General features: G+C 37.6%; 2 protein-coding genes across 2 annotated transcripts in view; both read left to right on the top strand.

Annotated features, from left to right (window-relative positions):
• Positions 1-17,575, top strand: part of LOC309506902 (ubiquitin carboxyl-terminal hydrolase 16-like) — a 35,560-nt gene extending 17,985 nt beyond the window's left edge. The window contains exon 18 of the transcript XR_014208967.1: positions 17,533-17,575. The gene's annotated coding sequence lies outside the window, so the exon portion shown is untranslated. The remainder of the gene's footprint in view (positions 1-17,532) is intronic.
• Positions 4,396-17,574, top strand: LOC309506901 (ubiquitin carboxyl-terminal hydrolase 16-like). Its single transcript, XM_082180919.1, has 17 exons — positions 4,396-4,549; positions 4,868-4,934; positions 5,020-5,198; positions 5,278-5,378; positions 5,470-5,585; positions 6,927-7,141; positions 7,215-7,304; positions 7,384-7,514; positions 8,506-8,593; positions 8,732-8,813; positions 11,383-11,528; positions 11,657-11,830; positions 12,453-13,107; positions 13,698-13,792; positions 13,891-13,977; positions 16,764-16,911; positions 17,074-17,574. The coding sequence occupies exons 2-17, from the start codon at positions 4,886-4,888 to the stop codon at positions 17,193-17,195; spliced, it is 2,478 nt and encodes an 825-aa protein (XP_082037045.1). The 5' UTR covers positions 4,396-4,549; positions 4,868-4,885; the 3' UTR covers positions 17,196-17,574.
• Positions 17,576-17,600: the final 25 nt, after the last annotated feature.

The following is a 17,600-nucleotide window of genomic DNA, read 5'->3' as shown; positions in this document are numbered from 1 at the left end:
TCCCACTATACCCTCATTTGCTATTCTCTATTACTCCACTAATAAAGTCCACTCGAAGGAGTGAATGAAAACAAGTGAGTGAATTCGCTCTGAGTGCGTCGGAAGGGCTGCCGCTTTTGCTGTGCTTGTTGATTAATAATAATTTTAAACTTAACTTTGAAAAGATTTATCTTGAACTCTGTCATGGAAACTATGTATAAACCTTAATTAAACAATTTAATAGTCAATTAAAAAGGAATTTATACCTGTATGATATTACGCTGAGAATGGCTAGATGGATGTATGATTCAGCTGTGAGCGCCATCTTCAGGTCAGACGCGGGAATTCATTCGGCACAACCGTCACAGTGCATTATGGGTATTCTCTAGCCGTTGAACGCATAGACATAATAAATACATGTATTTATTATGTCTATGATTGAACGTACATCGGTTGTACACTTGTTATTGCAGTGCATTGTGGGGTGTATGAATGAGTGCACTCAATAATGTCCACTATGGTTTCGAGCACCACTGTAAATGGCTGTTCCCTAAAATAGTGCCCTATTTAAGGGTATAGGGGGTGATTTCGGACACAGCCATTGTGTTTGTTTGTCATTTCTATCCAGAGTCAGTGTTGGAGGTCAGATTCAGATTTCAACTGTTCATCTTCATGACATACAAAAATCCAGAGACCCAGAGATCTTAATATAAAATAATTATCTTCATAAAAGGATTAAATCTGTTCTATTATAGTTGAGTTAAGCAGAACCAGAGTTCAGCTGTGTGTCAATGAAGAGTGACGAGTCTATGGATCAGCCATTAGCATCCATTAGATTTTAAGAGTGAAGATACACAGACTGATCTCAGGCATTACATTTTATTTACATATTAAAAAATATGTTTTATAGTATGGCATTTTTGCATATTAGAGTAGTACCTGTAGTATTGTATACGAAATATGCGAAATTGTTGTACATTGTTTATAGGTATTATATATTATCTCATGTTTTACCACATATAGTGCTGCTCACATAGAGACACATCTGTGAAAATACTCAGTTCAATCTACTATTTTTGTAATAACGCTGTGTAAATAAAAAAAATCATAAAGCACTCTTTAAAGTGAGTGTTTTAGTCATAAATTAATACGTACTTTGTTAAATACAGCAATTAAAAGAATCAACTTTAATCTCTTTGTTATAGTTCAATTCATCAGAAGAGATCAGAACCAGAGTCCAGATGTGTGTCTATCAGGAGCGACGGGTCTTCAACACATTTAGATCAAACTGATGCAGTTGAAGTCTCAATGAAGTTTCAGTGTCTGTATTAAGGAACAGCAAAGCAGGGAAACCAGACTCTCCTGAATGAGATCTACACAGAGCTCTACATCACAGTGGAGAGATCAGTAATGAGCATGAGCCGAGTATCTGCTCTGAGAACAAAGTGAATAACAAACTACAAACACTTGAATTACAATTCACATTGTGTCTTAGTTCTCTACAGGTTGAGACATTGTGATATCACAGATGAAGGCTGTGTTGTTCTGGCTTCAGCTCTGAGATCAAACCCCTCACAGCTTCGAGTACTGGATCTGTCTGAGAATAAACGATATAAAACTTTTTAATGCAGCCAGGTTACAAATTATTTTAAGTTGAATCAGCTAGTTTGTTTTTGCAGTGTAGGGAATTCAGGAGTGAAGTTGCTCTCTGATCTGAGGGATGATTCAAATTATAGTACATAGTGCATTTTTATTTAAAACTTTTAAATTAGTCCAAATTCAGTAACACGCCTCATACTGTATGTGTGTAACTCAAGAATATAAGATAATTTAGCTCCACTTTAGTCTTTGCACTTTAAATTGTGTTTAATAAGAGTTTAATTCTATATGTGACTGATCAATGAATGAATATATTCTTCTCTTACAGTGTCTCTGTGTGTAAGTGATTAAGAGAGAGTTGTCTTTCATTTACTGTTATTAGTCTATTATCAACAATGTCTCATAATCATTTGTGACTTTGTATGTTTTATTGTAAAACTTTCAGTATTTGGATGTCAATCCAGTTTCCTCAGGATCAGCTGAGGTTAAATAAGGAGCTGCTACAGAGATTAAAGACACAGTGTGTGTGGTTTCAAACCAGTTTCTTTTATATGTAAGGCCCATGAAAATGAGTGCTGAAAATAGATACTTTGAACTGTATTAAATTTGAAATAATGTAGATAGTGTTAAACTCAATATGCATGGCAAAAAATTAAAGCAAAGAGACAAAAGTTAAACACTCACATTTTAAGCAACAAGCCATTGACAGTGTAAAAATAGATTTATTGTGCAATACTGATAGCGTTGTTTCCTATAACAGAGTGTCTAATTACACCAAGTGCAAATAGCCTGCCTTGTTGACTGATGTTATTTACACTAACTCTGCCCACCATTGTCTAATTGAGCCAGACAAAACTACAAATGAAATCCCGCTGACAACAGGGTTAGTGGCGTTGAGTAAGACGAGTGGTGTTAACTTTTGACCCAAGTTCAAATCCACCTTTTTCCAAAATTATTTTTCTCCCTTTTCCCATTATTAGCTCCAGAGAGACGTTGATTTTAAATAAAAATTAAGACAATATTCGAAAACTGGAAATAAAGTGCCTAACATATATTTAATGGTACAAATAAAGGGAGAATGTGATTCCTTTATCAATGTAGTATTTTTAACATTTTGTTTTTAATTTAATATAAATGTAGGAAGAGTTTTTACAAGTTTTACTTTGAGAAAACAAGAGCCTGCTACACAAGAGATAGATGCTGTAAATGTGTCTACAAGCAGAGGGAGACAAAGATTATACAAATAATTTCACTGCTTTTTTTTTCTTTCTGTAAAATATTATTATTATTGACCTATTTTGTATAGTTATGTAGGTTTCCACCTAAATCTTCACAATCTTTTACTTTTTTTTTTTTTCACTGCCTTTGAACACAGTTAATTACTAATTTCTATATGTATTCCTCTTGATGAGAAGCATTTCTGAGGCCAACAACAAAAGGCAGTGATGAGACAGTTGCTCATGCTTAATTCCACACTTTATATTAAAACGGGGTAATTCTTTCAGTGAAAATGAACAGAAATCATTCTGATAGAGGGTATTAATTATTTCCTAAACTGCTCACTTTAACGATAAAGCTCAATGTGTCAACTGCTTTATAAAAATGAAGAAAAAATATAATTAAATAGAATAAATATGTGATCAGATTCCAAAAGCTTCACAGGTTTGTTTATTCTTCTTCTAAAGCTCCTGTTCTGGTTCATGCCTGGATAAATGTGAATGAATGGCTTTTGACTGCCATGTGTCCTTAATTTAATCTAGTGTTAAACATCTAGGGAAAACTTGAAGGAGTTGAATGAAAATTACAAAAAAAAAGTTTTTTTTCCTGAAGATTAGATGATTGCAAGGCTAGATTGGACAGATGGCTGGAAAAACATATTTCCATATTTCGCCAAATACTCCAATTTAGTAAACAGTATTTGTCGAAATATGGAAATATGTATTTGCAGCCATCTGTCCAATCTGGCCTTCTAATCTTCGGGGGAAAAACTTATCTTTTTTTTTCATTCAACTCGTTCAAGTTATCTTTCTGTAAACTGGCAGTCTTTGGTTTTGTGTTCATGGGGAAATTTTCAAAAATGTAGGTGGTATTGATTTTGTTTTGTGGTGTGATTTTTCTCTCCACAAAACTGATCTGGTTTTTATTTAGGTTTTTACACACTGTAAGTTTTTGTATGACCAACTTTACTCAACATAATACAGCTGTTTGGAACAACAGCTCTGTCTCTTTTAGATTCAAATCACTTTTTAGAGACTGAATGGAGAGAGTAGCCTACTAGGTACTAGAGATTTTGTAGATGCAAATTGGTTTTTTATTTTTATTTATTTTTTGTAGAAGGTATAACTTTCAGTGTTATTAGAAACAATTTAGTACTGTATACTATATATATATATATATATATATATATATATATATATATATATATATATATATATATATATATATATTCCAAAGTTTGTTCATATATTAATATTTCTCATTCCGTCATGTGGGAAGTTTTTAAGCCATTTCCAAGATATCAGAATATGTTCTTCTTTTTATTGTGTTGTAACTTGTAATGTAAAACACTGTTATGTGTTTTATTTTATTTAATACAAGACATTCATTTTAATAGAACACGTCTTTGGCTCCTGTTTTGTTTACATTCACTTTCCTTTTGGATTTTGGAACAAACAGATCACGTGGTGTTCAATCACAGAAAAGCCTTGGTTTGTATATGTATATTTGTTTATTGTCCTCTATAAAATGTGTAGTCCTTGTCATTTCTTAATTTATTGTTTCAGTCAGACTCTTATTTTGAAATGAACCTCAGCGTTGTCGAGCGTCACCCGGAAATACTCTAAGCAGCCGCTGAACAACATGCTTTACACTGGTGTTTTCATGCGGTTTATTTCGCTACAAATTATTTGAATACAGAAACTTGGATGGATGTAATTCCGTTTACATATTTTTAAATGATTTTGCTGGCCTCGTAAGTTTACTTGAACTGTTTGTGTCATGTTTTTTTTTTTTCATCTGAAAATAACAGCTGTCGCGGTTTATTTGTATTTTCAGTGGTTTAAACGGAAACATTAATGACTTATTCTTCGTGACTTGATCTTTAAATTGATGCGACTATTACTTTTCTCAAAACGTTTTTGTGTCAGAGATCTGTATTTGCTGACACACTCATAAACGACCTCGGGTCAGCATCACATCAGTGAATCACTACACGTTATTATAAAATGATTATGATGTACTAATATGACTGTATGTTCTGTTAATATGCATGTATTAAAACCCCTCCCAGGTGCTCCTCTAAACCAAAATGGGTAAAAAGAAGGTGAAAGACAGAAGTCCTAGCACTGAGACACCAGGTACATGTGTGACAGCTGGCAGTAAATTAAGTGATTTTAATCATGAAACCTCTAACTTAACATGATTCTCCTGTTGCTTTGTAAGAGGTTTCCTGCACTCACATCCGCAAAGGAATAGATAACAGCTTCCTGAAGAAAGCCGCTCTAAATCTGAGCTCGTGCCAAGACTGTGAGCCGAACAAGCCTGTTGAAGACCAGGTCTCGGAGGATGAAATTGAAAGAGAAAGTCCAGCTGTGTGGATGTGCCTGAAATGCGGCCACAGAGTAAGTGATCAGGTGACTTAGTTATGACATGTTGCTATTGGCCAGCCACACTTAAACACTATGTTGTGATCCTCGTCAGGGCTGCGGGAGACTGGAGAATCAGCATGCGATCAAGCACTACGAGACGCCTCGATCCGAGCCGCACTGTTTAGTGCTCAGCCTGGACGTCTGGAGCGTATGGTAAGTCACACACACACATCCTCATCCTCACTGAAATGTGGCAGGGTTTGTGTGTTCTGACCTCTTACCTTCTGCTTGATGTGCCGTCAAGGTGTTACATCTGTGATGAAGAAGTTCAGTATTCCAGCACGGGTCAGCTGGCACAGCTGATCACAAACATAAGAAAACAAGTGCCGACGGATCCTGGCAAGAGCACCTCCAACAAAAGTAGGTGCCAGACAGTTTTCATAGCCACGTCCGCTTATTTAATATCAGTAGCAGTTGACCAATATGTTTGTTTTTAAACAAACATGTATTTATGTTTGTAATATTAAAGTCCTCCTGTGGTGAAAATCAAGCTTTTAATGTTATTGTTTATGTGGTGTTTTTAATATGCTTTAAGACTAACCATGTGTAAATTCATGTGTCAACAACATCGCATCGAGTATTTCCTCCTTAAAACTGCAGTGAACCAAAGACAGTCTCAAAAACACGGTTTGAAATCGCTGGTGTTTCTGACGTCACAAACTACCTTGTAACCAATCAGGTCAACGAGTGGATCTCTGAGCTGGTGTGAGTGAGTGGAAGCGGGGCTAATTTGCATATTCATAGAACCGCGTTATATTTCAAGGGGAAAAAAAACATTTAAAAATGTCATTTTGGTGATCAAAGGTGAGTTTTAAGGGATAAAATGATAGCCTGGGAAAACCCAGACAACTTCCGGCAAATTTAGATTTGCTCTGCAAGTAGTCTGGCAAAGAGCTCATTCAAGCCCATTTCTAATCCCTCGAAATCGCGGCACCAATCAGAAACGTTGGGGCGGGCTTTACACGATGACGATCGCTCTGATTGGTTTTAGGTCTATCCGATTGCGCCCAGAGGCATTTGAGCGACGTCCGTTGGTGAAGCGCAGCAACTTTTAAATGCATTATTATATTCAAATTGCAAACACACGAGGACAGTCTCCGTGAAAGACCCACTGGCAGATGAACGTGCTGCTACATTTCTCTCCGAAACGGTAGGAAATTAAATTAGATTTAATAGAGGATTTTAACTGTGACAAGATGATTGACAGGGCAGTTTACGTGACAGGACGCACACGACAGATCCGTCCGATAAAGATGACGAAGTATGTCCCAAAGCTTGCCTTTTTTACTTTTTTGCTACACATTCAAAAGTAAATACCTTTTCTTCACAAAAAGAGTACATACTTTTATGGCGTAGTGTAACTTAGGGACGCAGCATATGGCTTTACACGATGACGGACGCTCTGATTGGTTTTAGGTCTATCCAATTGCGCCAAGAGGCATTTGAGCGACGTGCGTTGGTGACGCCCTTTTGGAAATGAGTTATTAATGGAGCTTTGCCAGACCATAACTCAGTTACTACTGAGAATGGTCTGGTTTTAATCAGGCTAATAAAATGATTGACCACAGGGGGACTTTAACAGAATATACTATGTAATATTTGAAAACAATATATTTTAGACACTTTATTTTGGCTATTTTGAAATTTGTTTACTTAAAGCACATGGTTTCATTTAAAAAAAGAGCATCAATTTGCCTGCAGAATGTAAGAAGGAAGATAAACCTGCAGAGCAAACACCGGATGAAGAGAAAGAGAACAAGGAGAACCAGAAGAGCAACTCCAAACATGATGATAATCCCAAAAGACAGAAGGCGGTGGCGGCGGCGGCAGCAGCAGCAGGAAGCTCTGGTGGTGTCGTGTGTGTCAGGGGTCTCAGTAATCTGGGCAACACGTGTTTCTTCAATGCAGTCGTGCAGGTATAGAGTCAGGCTACACATTGCTGCATGTAAACAAGCTCTGCAGACCCTGATGTTCTCGTCTCCCTCTCAGAATTTATCACAGACGCAGTTTTTGCGAGAACTGCTGAGCAAGATTTCAGATGAGAAGAGCTCCTTCACCATCACACCATCATCTGAGCTGGTACTAATGCTGACCCTCATTATGTTCAGTTTATGCAGAAATCTTCATCTAACAGCATATTTTCACATCATGTTTTCAGGAACCTCTTCAGATCCAGCTGGAAAGACCCGGGTCGCTCACGCTGGCTATGTGTCAGTTACTTAATGAAGTCCAGGATACCAAGAAAGGTGTTGTGACCCCTAAAGAACTCTTCACACAAGTGTGTAAAAAGTAAGTAGCCGCACAAACATGTTCCTAGCGCAGCAGTCTCATATAATAAGAGGAAAGTGCTGTTTTACTGATGTGTTTGACACCTGCATGTCCTAAAGAAATGTATTATATACCGTATATATATGTGTATATATATGTATATGTACATGTATGTGTGTGTGTCTCTTGTTTGGTAGTTTAGTCATTATGATCGTGAGAAACTCTGATCTGTTATGTTCAGCTTTGATCACAGGAATAAATTACATTTTGCAATATATTAAAATTGAAAATAGTTATTTTAAATAGTAACAATATTTCACAGTATTACTGTTTTTACTGTATTTTTAAACAAATTAATGCAGCCTTGATGAGCATAAGAGAACAATTCTGGATAAATTGTGAACCACCATTTATTGATTTTTTTAAATAGAGATTACGATTCTCCCAGGATTCTGAATTGACAACAACAAAAAATAACATGTAATTTTTCTAGAGGTTCTGACAAAATGTGAATATCTGCAGGTTTGAATGACTCCCTCATAAAGACTTTACATGTTTTATTACTGGATGAATCAGCATTTGTGAACCAATCTCATGAATGATTGATCCAATGACACGTACGTTTTTTTCACAACCTCTTGTCGCCACCTACTGGTGTAACGATGCAATTGATACAATCGTTATTAGTAGCACCAAGTAACTTTCAAAAACGGATTTCCTCTATTTTGATCTCTTCCGAAGACATCAGTGTTTATATCCAAAATATTAACTTTTGTCCCAGTACTTGTGATATCATTGTAACAGAAATAATGATACTGTGATGTTGAAAAGACTGTTTGTGAAGCGGGTTTCATACTTGCTCATGACAACTGCTCTCTCTGGCTCAGCGGAAGCGCCAACGCAGATTTGAATGTTCCGGTGTGATTTTGTAAAAGGCTTAAAAGACACAGGCGAATCGTTGTCTTACAGGAACAAGCAATCTTTTAATGATTCCATTATTTGTTGTACACAGAGCTCCACGCTTTAAAGGCTTTCAGCAGCAGGACAGTCAGGAGCTGCTGCGGTACCTTCTGGACGGCATGCGGGCAGAAGAAGTGAAAGTATAAACCTCTAACAGCACATGAACACAGACCAGATGAACTCGTGTCTGCTGGTGTTCCTTTGCCATTGATTATAAGGAATGTTTGAGACATTTCAGTGTAACCGTGTCCTGTTTGTTTATTTTCTGTATTTTTCAGAGAGTAAATTCCGGAATTCTGGGGGCTTTGAAAAACTCTGGCAAAAGCTTAGAGGCTGAGCAGACGAAGAAGGTTACTAAAGGTACCAGATCAGATTACCAGAATGACAAATTCTATATTATAAGGGAATGATTAACCCTCTGGAGTCTGAGCGTTTTTTTGGGCCCTGGGGGTGTTCTGACATGCTCTGACATTTGTGCTTTTTTCAGTTGCTTATAAACATATTAATGGCAAAGGTGTAAATTCACTCTATATAGCACAAACAGGACTACAATAATATGTGAGCCACATGTATGTACATGTTTTCATTTTTGAGAGAATAATGTTTATGCGTGGTTATCGAAAAAACTAAAAATTAAAATGTTTGAAATAAGGCCACAAAACACATACTAAATATGTGGCAATAAGACTTTTGACTTATGGATGTCGTCGCCTATAGTTTTTTCTTCAAAATTATGTGAAAATAGTCTTGCTTTATCGTTCACATAAAACCATACATTGATTTAAATTGATGTAAAACAGGTTTTGCTTGGAAAGCCAATATGCGAGGGGGCGTGAACGAGGAGTGGTTTACACCTTAGAATACACCCACTCTGCATAATTAGCCATTCACTCAGGTGTGACACTGACTGAGCCACAATGCAAGGACAAAAAATATATTTAGAAGAAGACTTATATTGACCATTTAAGATTTTGCTTACATCTATCTTGTAAATATGTTTTGCTATTTTATTCAAACGGTTACAATTACAACAATAATTACAATTTCAAGTGTACTCTTTCTTTGTAAAAAAAAAAGATTATAGGCCCTACATTTAATCTATGTATTCATTAGTTTGAATATAACCAACATTGGAACAGCTAACATCTTAGTTGATGACTTTATTTTTGACAAAAATAGTATTTTATATATAGAAATGGCTAAACAAAAGCTTATTTGATGTGGCAGTATATTCTACAGTAAAAACTGTACCCAAATCTGGTCAACAAAATGTTGTCTTTCATATTTCGTCTGACTGTAACGTTGTTTTCATGAAATATTAGGGCATATTGTTAATTTGCAGTTTAATACGTTGCTTATACAAATAGCCATTTCAAATTTTATTTCAACATTCAGTCGATGTTTACTTATCTCAGTATAGTAATACAGTTTGCTAAAACATCATCATTCATTCACACACGCGATTTAAATTTAAACTGTCTTTGCCAGCTGTGGTAAACAGCGCGCATCTCTGCAGTTTATTCATTCATAAACAGAAACCCACGTGAAGAAATTCACGTGAGAAGGAAAAAACTTACTTGTATTCCTCAGCTCGCTCCTCGATATACCCGCACTTCTGAGGGACATTTTCCATTAGTATTATTCCTCACAGCGCTGCAAGACGGTGTAAACAATGATCTAAATAAACTTGTGTGTTTTCTCGAGCTGATGGGGGCGTTCACAGGATTGCCTCAGCCATTTGCGTTTGAATAGCGCGCGCTCTCCGTGGGCGGAGTCACATTACATCTGAATTAGCTGTAATGAGGTCGACTGGAATCGCTCTCTTTTAATACAGATTTCACAAGATGAGAATAATTGTTTTTTTATATAAATTACTTCATTTTAAAGAAGAGAATTCAATCTTCATGCCTGTGTGTCTGTATGTCTGTTTGACTGAGTATTCGCTGAGTTATTGTTAATTTTCGGACGCGTTTCAGAATGGACTACACTGGCAGATAGAAGGCAGAACTCGCTTCGTGTTTATTTTTCTTTATTTGGCAAAAAGCACAACACTTTGTTTTTATTGTGAGTATACACAAAAATAATACACATTTAACAGAATCGATTGATGTATGAAACTCCTATGGAAAATCAAAGTCAACAGAGTATTTATGAGTTTCTTTTACACTAATAAAAAAAAAGCGAGCTGGTATCGCCGGCGATACCGTAGACCTCAGGGGGTTAAAGCACTGGCAAAATGGGCTTTCAATAAAACTTGGCTGCCAATGCAGTAGAAGGTCGAAATTGCCAAATAGGTAGGAAAACTTCAACACCCATAATGCACTGGGCATGTTGCAGTCCAAGGCCACTCCCACCAGTCTGCTATGGATACGCTTGACCAGAGTGTGTTATACCGGTAGTCAACATTTGAAACTGGATGATTACAAACAGCGTGATAAAGAACTGCTGATCCATCCGTTCCCTCTGAAGCAAAACGCCATCTCGTACAGCTAAGAAAGATGGTGCCATAGTGTTTCACTTTCACCATAATGCTGTTTAAAGAGTAGACAAAATAGAGTTTTAATTGATAAACCTACTCTTACAATAACTATTCGGTTAATAAACTCTGTTGGTCTGTGGGCGGGGATACAAAAATGCAGAATTATCATCTGTAGTTTTCATGAAAAGCCTCTCAATAGTCAGCCGGATGACACATTTTGCACTATCCGGTGGACTTTTGCTGACAAATAAATGTGAATTTATCAGTCCAGGTAACATGGAGAACGAGTAAACATTGTTAATTTACATACATTACCGACATTGTAACAATACAGAGCAGGTTGAAATCAGCGAAGCATTTTAAGGCTAGCTTAAACCCAAAGCTTGTTTATCATAACATGAGTATTATTAAATTAATAACTTAGACTTTCTCTTGCATCGTTTTCACCAGAGTATGAGAAAAACGGTGCACCCAAGAACTTTGTGGACCGAGTGTTTGGTGGAGAGATGAGCAGCACGGTGATGTGTAAAGAGTGCAGAACTGTGTCTCTGGTGACAGAGATGTTTCTGGATCTGTCTCTTCCTGTAGCTGATGAGGTAAGATTCATATAGCTGCTTTATCCCTCAAACACTTTGGCTCTTCCTTCTGGCAAAATGCTCATAGTTGCTGTTGTAAAGCGTGAGCATGTTCTGGGGACGTGAACTGATTTGAGTCTCTCCTCCAGGCCTACAAAAAGAAGAATCAGAAGAAAGTTGCTCAGTATCGCAGCAGCGTCAGTGACGATGGAGATCAAGACACCGCAACATCTCTGGCCAATGGGAATGAAGACATGCCTACAGGAACAGGAAGCAAGTACCAGCAGAAGAAAGCCAAGAAACAGGCCAAGAAACAAGCCAAGGTAAAGACACAGTGTCAACATTTCAATTATATATCTCAATCATGACACCTCTTGAAATGGTTTAAGCATGTTATTGAATAGGTCAATGTTAATGTATTTGGTTTCGTCAGATTAGATCTGCTTTGCTGCTTCTGCTGTTGATTATTGCTGCTGCTGCAGAGCAAATATAAACTTGATACTGCCAATAGACATGTTACTGTGAGCATGTAAGATATGCTGCTGATGCATAAAGAGACAAGCATAAATCCCAGAGCAGATCTAGGAAGGTGGATGGTTTCAGAGGAACTCTGATAGCGCGTTACAGGACTAGCTTACAGCAAACAATGAACCAGACTATTTAAATGTTAAACAAGCAATCTCATTGGCTGCAGGATCAGTAGAGGTCAATCAGCTTGTACCATGTGGTAATGATGTGATTGATTGCATGTAAAGGATCAGCCTGCGCCCTATAGAGTTTCATGATTGAACTAATATATGTATGTATGTATGTGTGTATATATGGTTGTTTTTTTTCTCCCTACATGTTTTACACATATCATGTTCCAGTGACTTATTTTTCACAGTATCAAGTTGAATACCGACCATCTGCTATACGCTTATTTGTTGGCTTTTGTATCCATAGACTCAGAGACGACAGCAGAAACTGGGCAGTAAAGTCACTTTGGAACCTCTGCCCAATGAGAGCACAGCTAGCAGCACCGATCCAGCGGACGGCTCCGTTCACAGTGTTTCAGAAAATGGCAGTGCTGATGTGGAACCGGATAAAAACAGCCAGGAGCATTTGATCCTTGAGAAACCTTCCGCACAATCACAAAATGAGGATGAAGATGATGAGGAACCCGAGCAAGAACATGCTACTGCTGGCAAGAACCGCTTCACTGCCTTATCCGAAGACCAGACCTCTGAAGATGTGTCTATGGAGGGAGACAAAGTGGAAGAGGTGAATGAAATTGAGGAGGAGGACGGTGCTGACCAGCTTTGTGCTGAAGAGGATCAATTAGTCAAAGAACTGAATATTATGTCACTAAAAACAGCTTCAGAAGGTGAAATGGAGAATGGAGATGATGACTCAGTTGGTGTTAAAGAATACACTGTGGTGAATCAGGACCCTGAGCTCGCCTTTCACGCACTGACCACCAGGGAGGTGCCAGAGAAGAAGGAGTGTTCGGTGGAGTCCTGCCTGTATCAGTTCACTGAGGTGGAACATCTCACAGAGAACAACAGACTGATGTGTTTTACCTGTACAAAACGCCAGCCTGGACATAAAGCCTCTGATGGTAATGTTTTCACCTTTTACAATATTTATATAATACCTGAACAAAATTATAAATGCAACAGTTTTGTTTTTGCCCCCATTTTTCATGAGCTGAACTCAAAGATCTAAGACTTTTTCTATGTACACAAAAGGCCTATTTCTCTCAAATATGTCTAAATCTGTGTTAGTGAGCACTTCTCCTTTGCCGAGATAATCCATCCACCTCACAGGTGTGGCATATCAAGATGCTGTTTAGACAGCATGATTATTGCACAGGTGTGCCTTAGGCTGGCCACAATAAAATGTGCAGTTTTATCACACAGCACAATGCCACAGATGTCGCAAGTTATATACACATTATATACACATATTATATATATATATATATATATATATATATATATAGAGTATAGATAGATAGATAGATAGATAATAAATAAATAAGCATTGCACATTGTTTACCTGTGTTTGACACTCTAGTTTTTTTGGATCTCCTTACCTAAGATAAAACTTTTTTTTTTTTTTTTTTTTTTTATTGAACACAAAACTTAGTTTATCATAAAGCTCAATTGTGACAGCAGTGTTTCTAAACTGATTTTTGTCACGATTCAGGTGGTAAGAAAGCTGTTTACAGAGATGCACTGAAGCAGATGCTGATCTCTCATCCTCCAGCAGTGCTCACACTTCACCTGAAGAGATTCCAGCAGGTAAAACACCTGGTTCCTCCTGTCCCAGACCTCACCACACTGATACACTCAAAGGAATCTCCATTTAGACCCTTGTTTTGTCATTTGTTTGCTTGTAGATTGGATACAGCGTTTGTAAGGTGAACAGACATGTGCAGTTTCCTCAGATCCTGGATCTTGCTCCTTTCTGCTCTTTAAACTGCAAGGTGAGCAAATTATAATTTCTGGATTAATTGAGAATCAAGATTTTTTTGTGTGTGTTTAAAATAGAGATCATGGTTCTCCAACGATTCTGAATGGATAACTAAACAAAATAATAATTCACTAGAGGTTCTGACAAAATGTTAATTGCCACAGTCTTTTTAAAAAATATTTAATTTGAATAATTTTTTTTATTTTTTATTATTCAGTTTGAACAAATGATTCAATGACTCACTCATAAAGATGTCACCTGTTTCTTTACTGGATGAGTACGTTTTTTTGAATCTTGAAAGAATGATTCAATAACAAATAAATGTTTTAACAGTAACTTGTTAAAACTACCTATTGGTGTAACTGGGTAGTAACTGATTGCATGTGATCAGATTCCAAAAATGTAGTACTTGCAATTATTTTACATTTTAAAATACTTGTAATCAGACTACAGTTACTTTTCTATTGATTACAGATATTCTCACAATGACCAGAAATTATTCACAATTCATTGATTTAAAATGTTCCTTTCTATACAAGTCTACTGCTTATGTTCAGATGGTCTTCCAGGTGTGTGTAATCGCGCACACAGACCGGCATTTTTTTTTTATATATAATGCCAATTTCATGCAAATAATTTTTGGAAATAATTATACTGTGATTTGTAGTGTTGTCAAAAGTACTGAAATTTGAAAAATGTGGATATATCAGCATTTCCCTCTAGCATTTTGAGCCCTGTTGAATGGATTCTTAAACACCTCTGATTGGCCATTGTCACAGACATATATGTTGAGTGCGTGAACAAAACGGCTAATCACAGACATATATGTTGAGCGCGTCAACACAATGGCCAATCAGAGGTGTTTAAAGGATCACTCCACCGTTTTTTCATATTAAACTGTTATTCCCTTAACTAAAGGGATAGTTCACTTTGAAATTAAATTTTGGTATGTTTTAGCTTACCTCAAGGGCATCCAAGATGTAGGTGTCTTTTTTTCCGCAGTAGTTTCAATTTTGATATTTTTAGGTCAAACCGTTCTTGTCTGTCAGTCATATAATGCAGGTCGATGGTCACTGTCTCAAAGAGCATGCACAGAGTCCAAATTAAAACAATTCCCCATTGTCCAAATTAAACAATTCCCCATCGTAAGTACACATTGATGGCCTAAGACACGAAACGAGCGGTTTGTGTGAGAAAACGAACAGTATTTATATCGTTTTTACCTCTTAAACACAGCCGCGTCCAAATTATCTGAGAGCGCGGGCGGGTATAGATATATACACTAGATGTCGCCTTGGCTACTGCAGTTCATTGGAACAAAACCGTAGCCAAGGCGACATCTAGTGTGTATATCTATACCCGCCCGCGCTCTCAGATCACTTGGACGTGGCTGTGTACAAGAGGTAACAACGATATAAATACTGTTCGTTTTCTCACACAAACCGCTCGTTTCGTGTCTTAGGCCATCAATGTGTACTTACAATGGGGAATTGTTTAATTTGGACGACGGGGAATTGTTTTAATTTGGACTCTGTGCATGCTCTTTCAGGTGGTGACCACAGACCTGCATTATTTGACTGACAGACAAGAACGGTTTGACCTAAAATTATAAAAATTGAAACTTCTGCGGAAAAAAAGACGCCTACATCTTGGATGCCCTTGAGGTAAGCTAAAACATACCAAAATTTTATTTCAAAGTGAACTATCCCTTTAACTAAGACGAGTTGATACATACCTCTCTCATCTCAGTGCGTGCACTTAATCGCTCTGGCGCGCGGTGACACTTTGATAGCACTTAGCTTAGCCTAGTTCATTCATTAGGAACCAAACAGAGATGAATTTAGAAGCTACCAAACACCTCCACGTTTTTCCTATTTAAATACAGTTACACGAGTAGTTACACGACCAAGTATGGTGACACAAAATAAAACGTGGCGCTTTTCTAAGCGGGTAAAAAGGACAACTATAATGTATGGCGGAATAGCACTTGGGAGCACTTCGACTCAGCGCAGTAAAAAGTCACGTTGGTTCTAATGACAGAAGTGAGAGGGAGAGAGGATTTTTCAGGAGTAATGATATTACTGCGCCGAGTCGAAGTGCTCCCAAGTGCTATTCCGCCATACATTATAGTTATCCTTTTTACCCGCTTAGAAAAGCGCCACGTTTTATTTTGTGTCACCATACTTGGTCGTGTAACTACTCGTGTAACTGTATTTAAATAGGGAAAACATGGAGGTGTTTGGTTGCTTCTAACTTCATCTCTGTTTGGTCCCTAATGAATGAACTGGGCTAAGCTAAGTGCTATCAAAGTGTCGCCGCACGCCTGAGCGATTGAGTGCACGCACTGAGACGAGAGAGGTATGTATCAACTCGTCTTAGTTAAGGGAATAACATAGTTTAATATGAAAAAACGGTGGAGTGTTCCTTTAAGAATCTGTTCAACAGCGCTCAAAATGCTAGAGGGAAATGCTGGTATCGTCACTTTTTAAAATTTCAGTACCAACTTGGTACCGAAGTCGGTACTTTTTGACAACTCAAACTGTGATGTTGAAAAGACTGTTTGTGAAGCTGTGTCATACCTGCACGTGACAACTGCTCTCTCTGGCTCAGCGGCAGTGCCAGTGCAGATTTGAATGTTCGCTGTGATCACAGGCTACTTGTCAAAGGTTTAATAGACATGGCTGAATCACTGTCCTGTAGGAATGAGATCGTGTGGGTGTTTGAATCGAGATTGTGATCTTTTAACAATTAATTATGCTCCTATATGAGCAGTGCATCAAACCCTGTTTGTGTTTTTAGGGTGTGAAGGAGGGAGAAACCCGAGTGCTGTATAGTCTTTATGGCATAGTGGAGCACAGCGGCACCATGCGGTCCGGACACTACACGGCCTACGTTAAATCACGACCCTCCACGCACAATTACGTAGAAAACGGGTCGGCTGCTGGTTGTGAGTATCAGTGCTGTTGAGTCCGAGATTTCAGTGTGATATCTATGAACGTGCAATAATGTTTGAGACTGAAAAATCTAACTTTTTGAATCAAATTGCATTTAGCTGGAAACCCAGTGACATTATTATTATTATGATGTTCCAATTTTCCTCTTGTCGCAGGTAATGCTGAGGTCAGTAAAGGATCATGGTTCCACGTCAGCGACAGCAGCGTCCATTCGGTTCCGGAGGCCAAAGTGCAGAGTTCCCAAGCCTACCTCCTGTTCTACGAGAAGATCTCATAACCCACGTGAGGACTGAGCTTCAAAAAACAAAGGGCTGCTGGTGCTTCTTTCCAACTGCTGGGACATCCTCTTTTTTTTTCTTTTTTTTTTTTCTGCATTATCAGCTGCTGTTCAGGGGAAAGTTTTGATTCATGCAAACATGACGCAGAACTTACTTGCGATAATTTCAGTTTTTTTAATTAAAGTTAATAATGCTCAGTGGGGATTGGAAAGTGATGAAATGTTTTTCTAACCTCTTGATCATGGTTTGATGAGGCTTTGAAGTGGTCATTTGCCTCATACAGCATTTCTCAAAGTATTTGAGTGTCCTGCACAATCTTCCGGGACTGCTGCCAAGTGAATCTCATGAAGAAAAGTCATATTTCACCCTAAAATCACAGGTATATATATATATATATATATATA

This window comes from Leuciscus leuciscus (assembly GCF_965113295.1).
Source record: "Leuciscus leuciscus genome assembly, chromosome: 9".
Taxonomy (NCBI): Eukaryota; Metazoa; Chordata; class Actinopteri; order Cypriniformes; family Leuciscidae; genus Leuciscus; species Leuciscus leuciscus.
This window is presented reverse-complemented; position numbering and strand designations above follow the sequence as displayed.

What these genes read in the sequence shown, in the direction of transcription:
- LOC309506901 (XM_082180919.1), top strand. Translation starts at nt 4,886, where the DNA reads ATGGGTAAAAAGAAGGTGAAAGACAGAAGTCCTAGCACTGAGACACCA. An exon ending in TTCACACAAGTGTGTAAAAA is followed by an intron (nt 7,515 to 8,505) that starts GTAAGTAGCCGC and finishes TGTTGTACACAG; the next exon opens with AGCTCCACGCTTTAAAGGCT. An exon ending in TGCGGGCAGAAGAAGTGAAA is followed by an intron (nt 8,594 to 8,731) that starts GTATAAACCTCT and finishes TGTATTTTTCAG; the next exon opens with AGAGTAAATTCCGGAATTCT.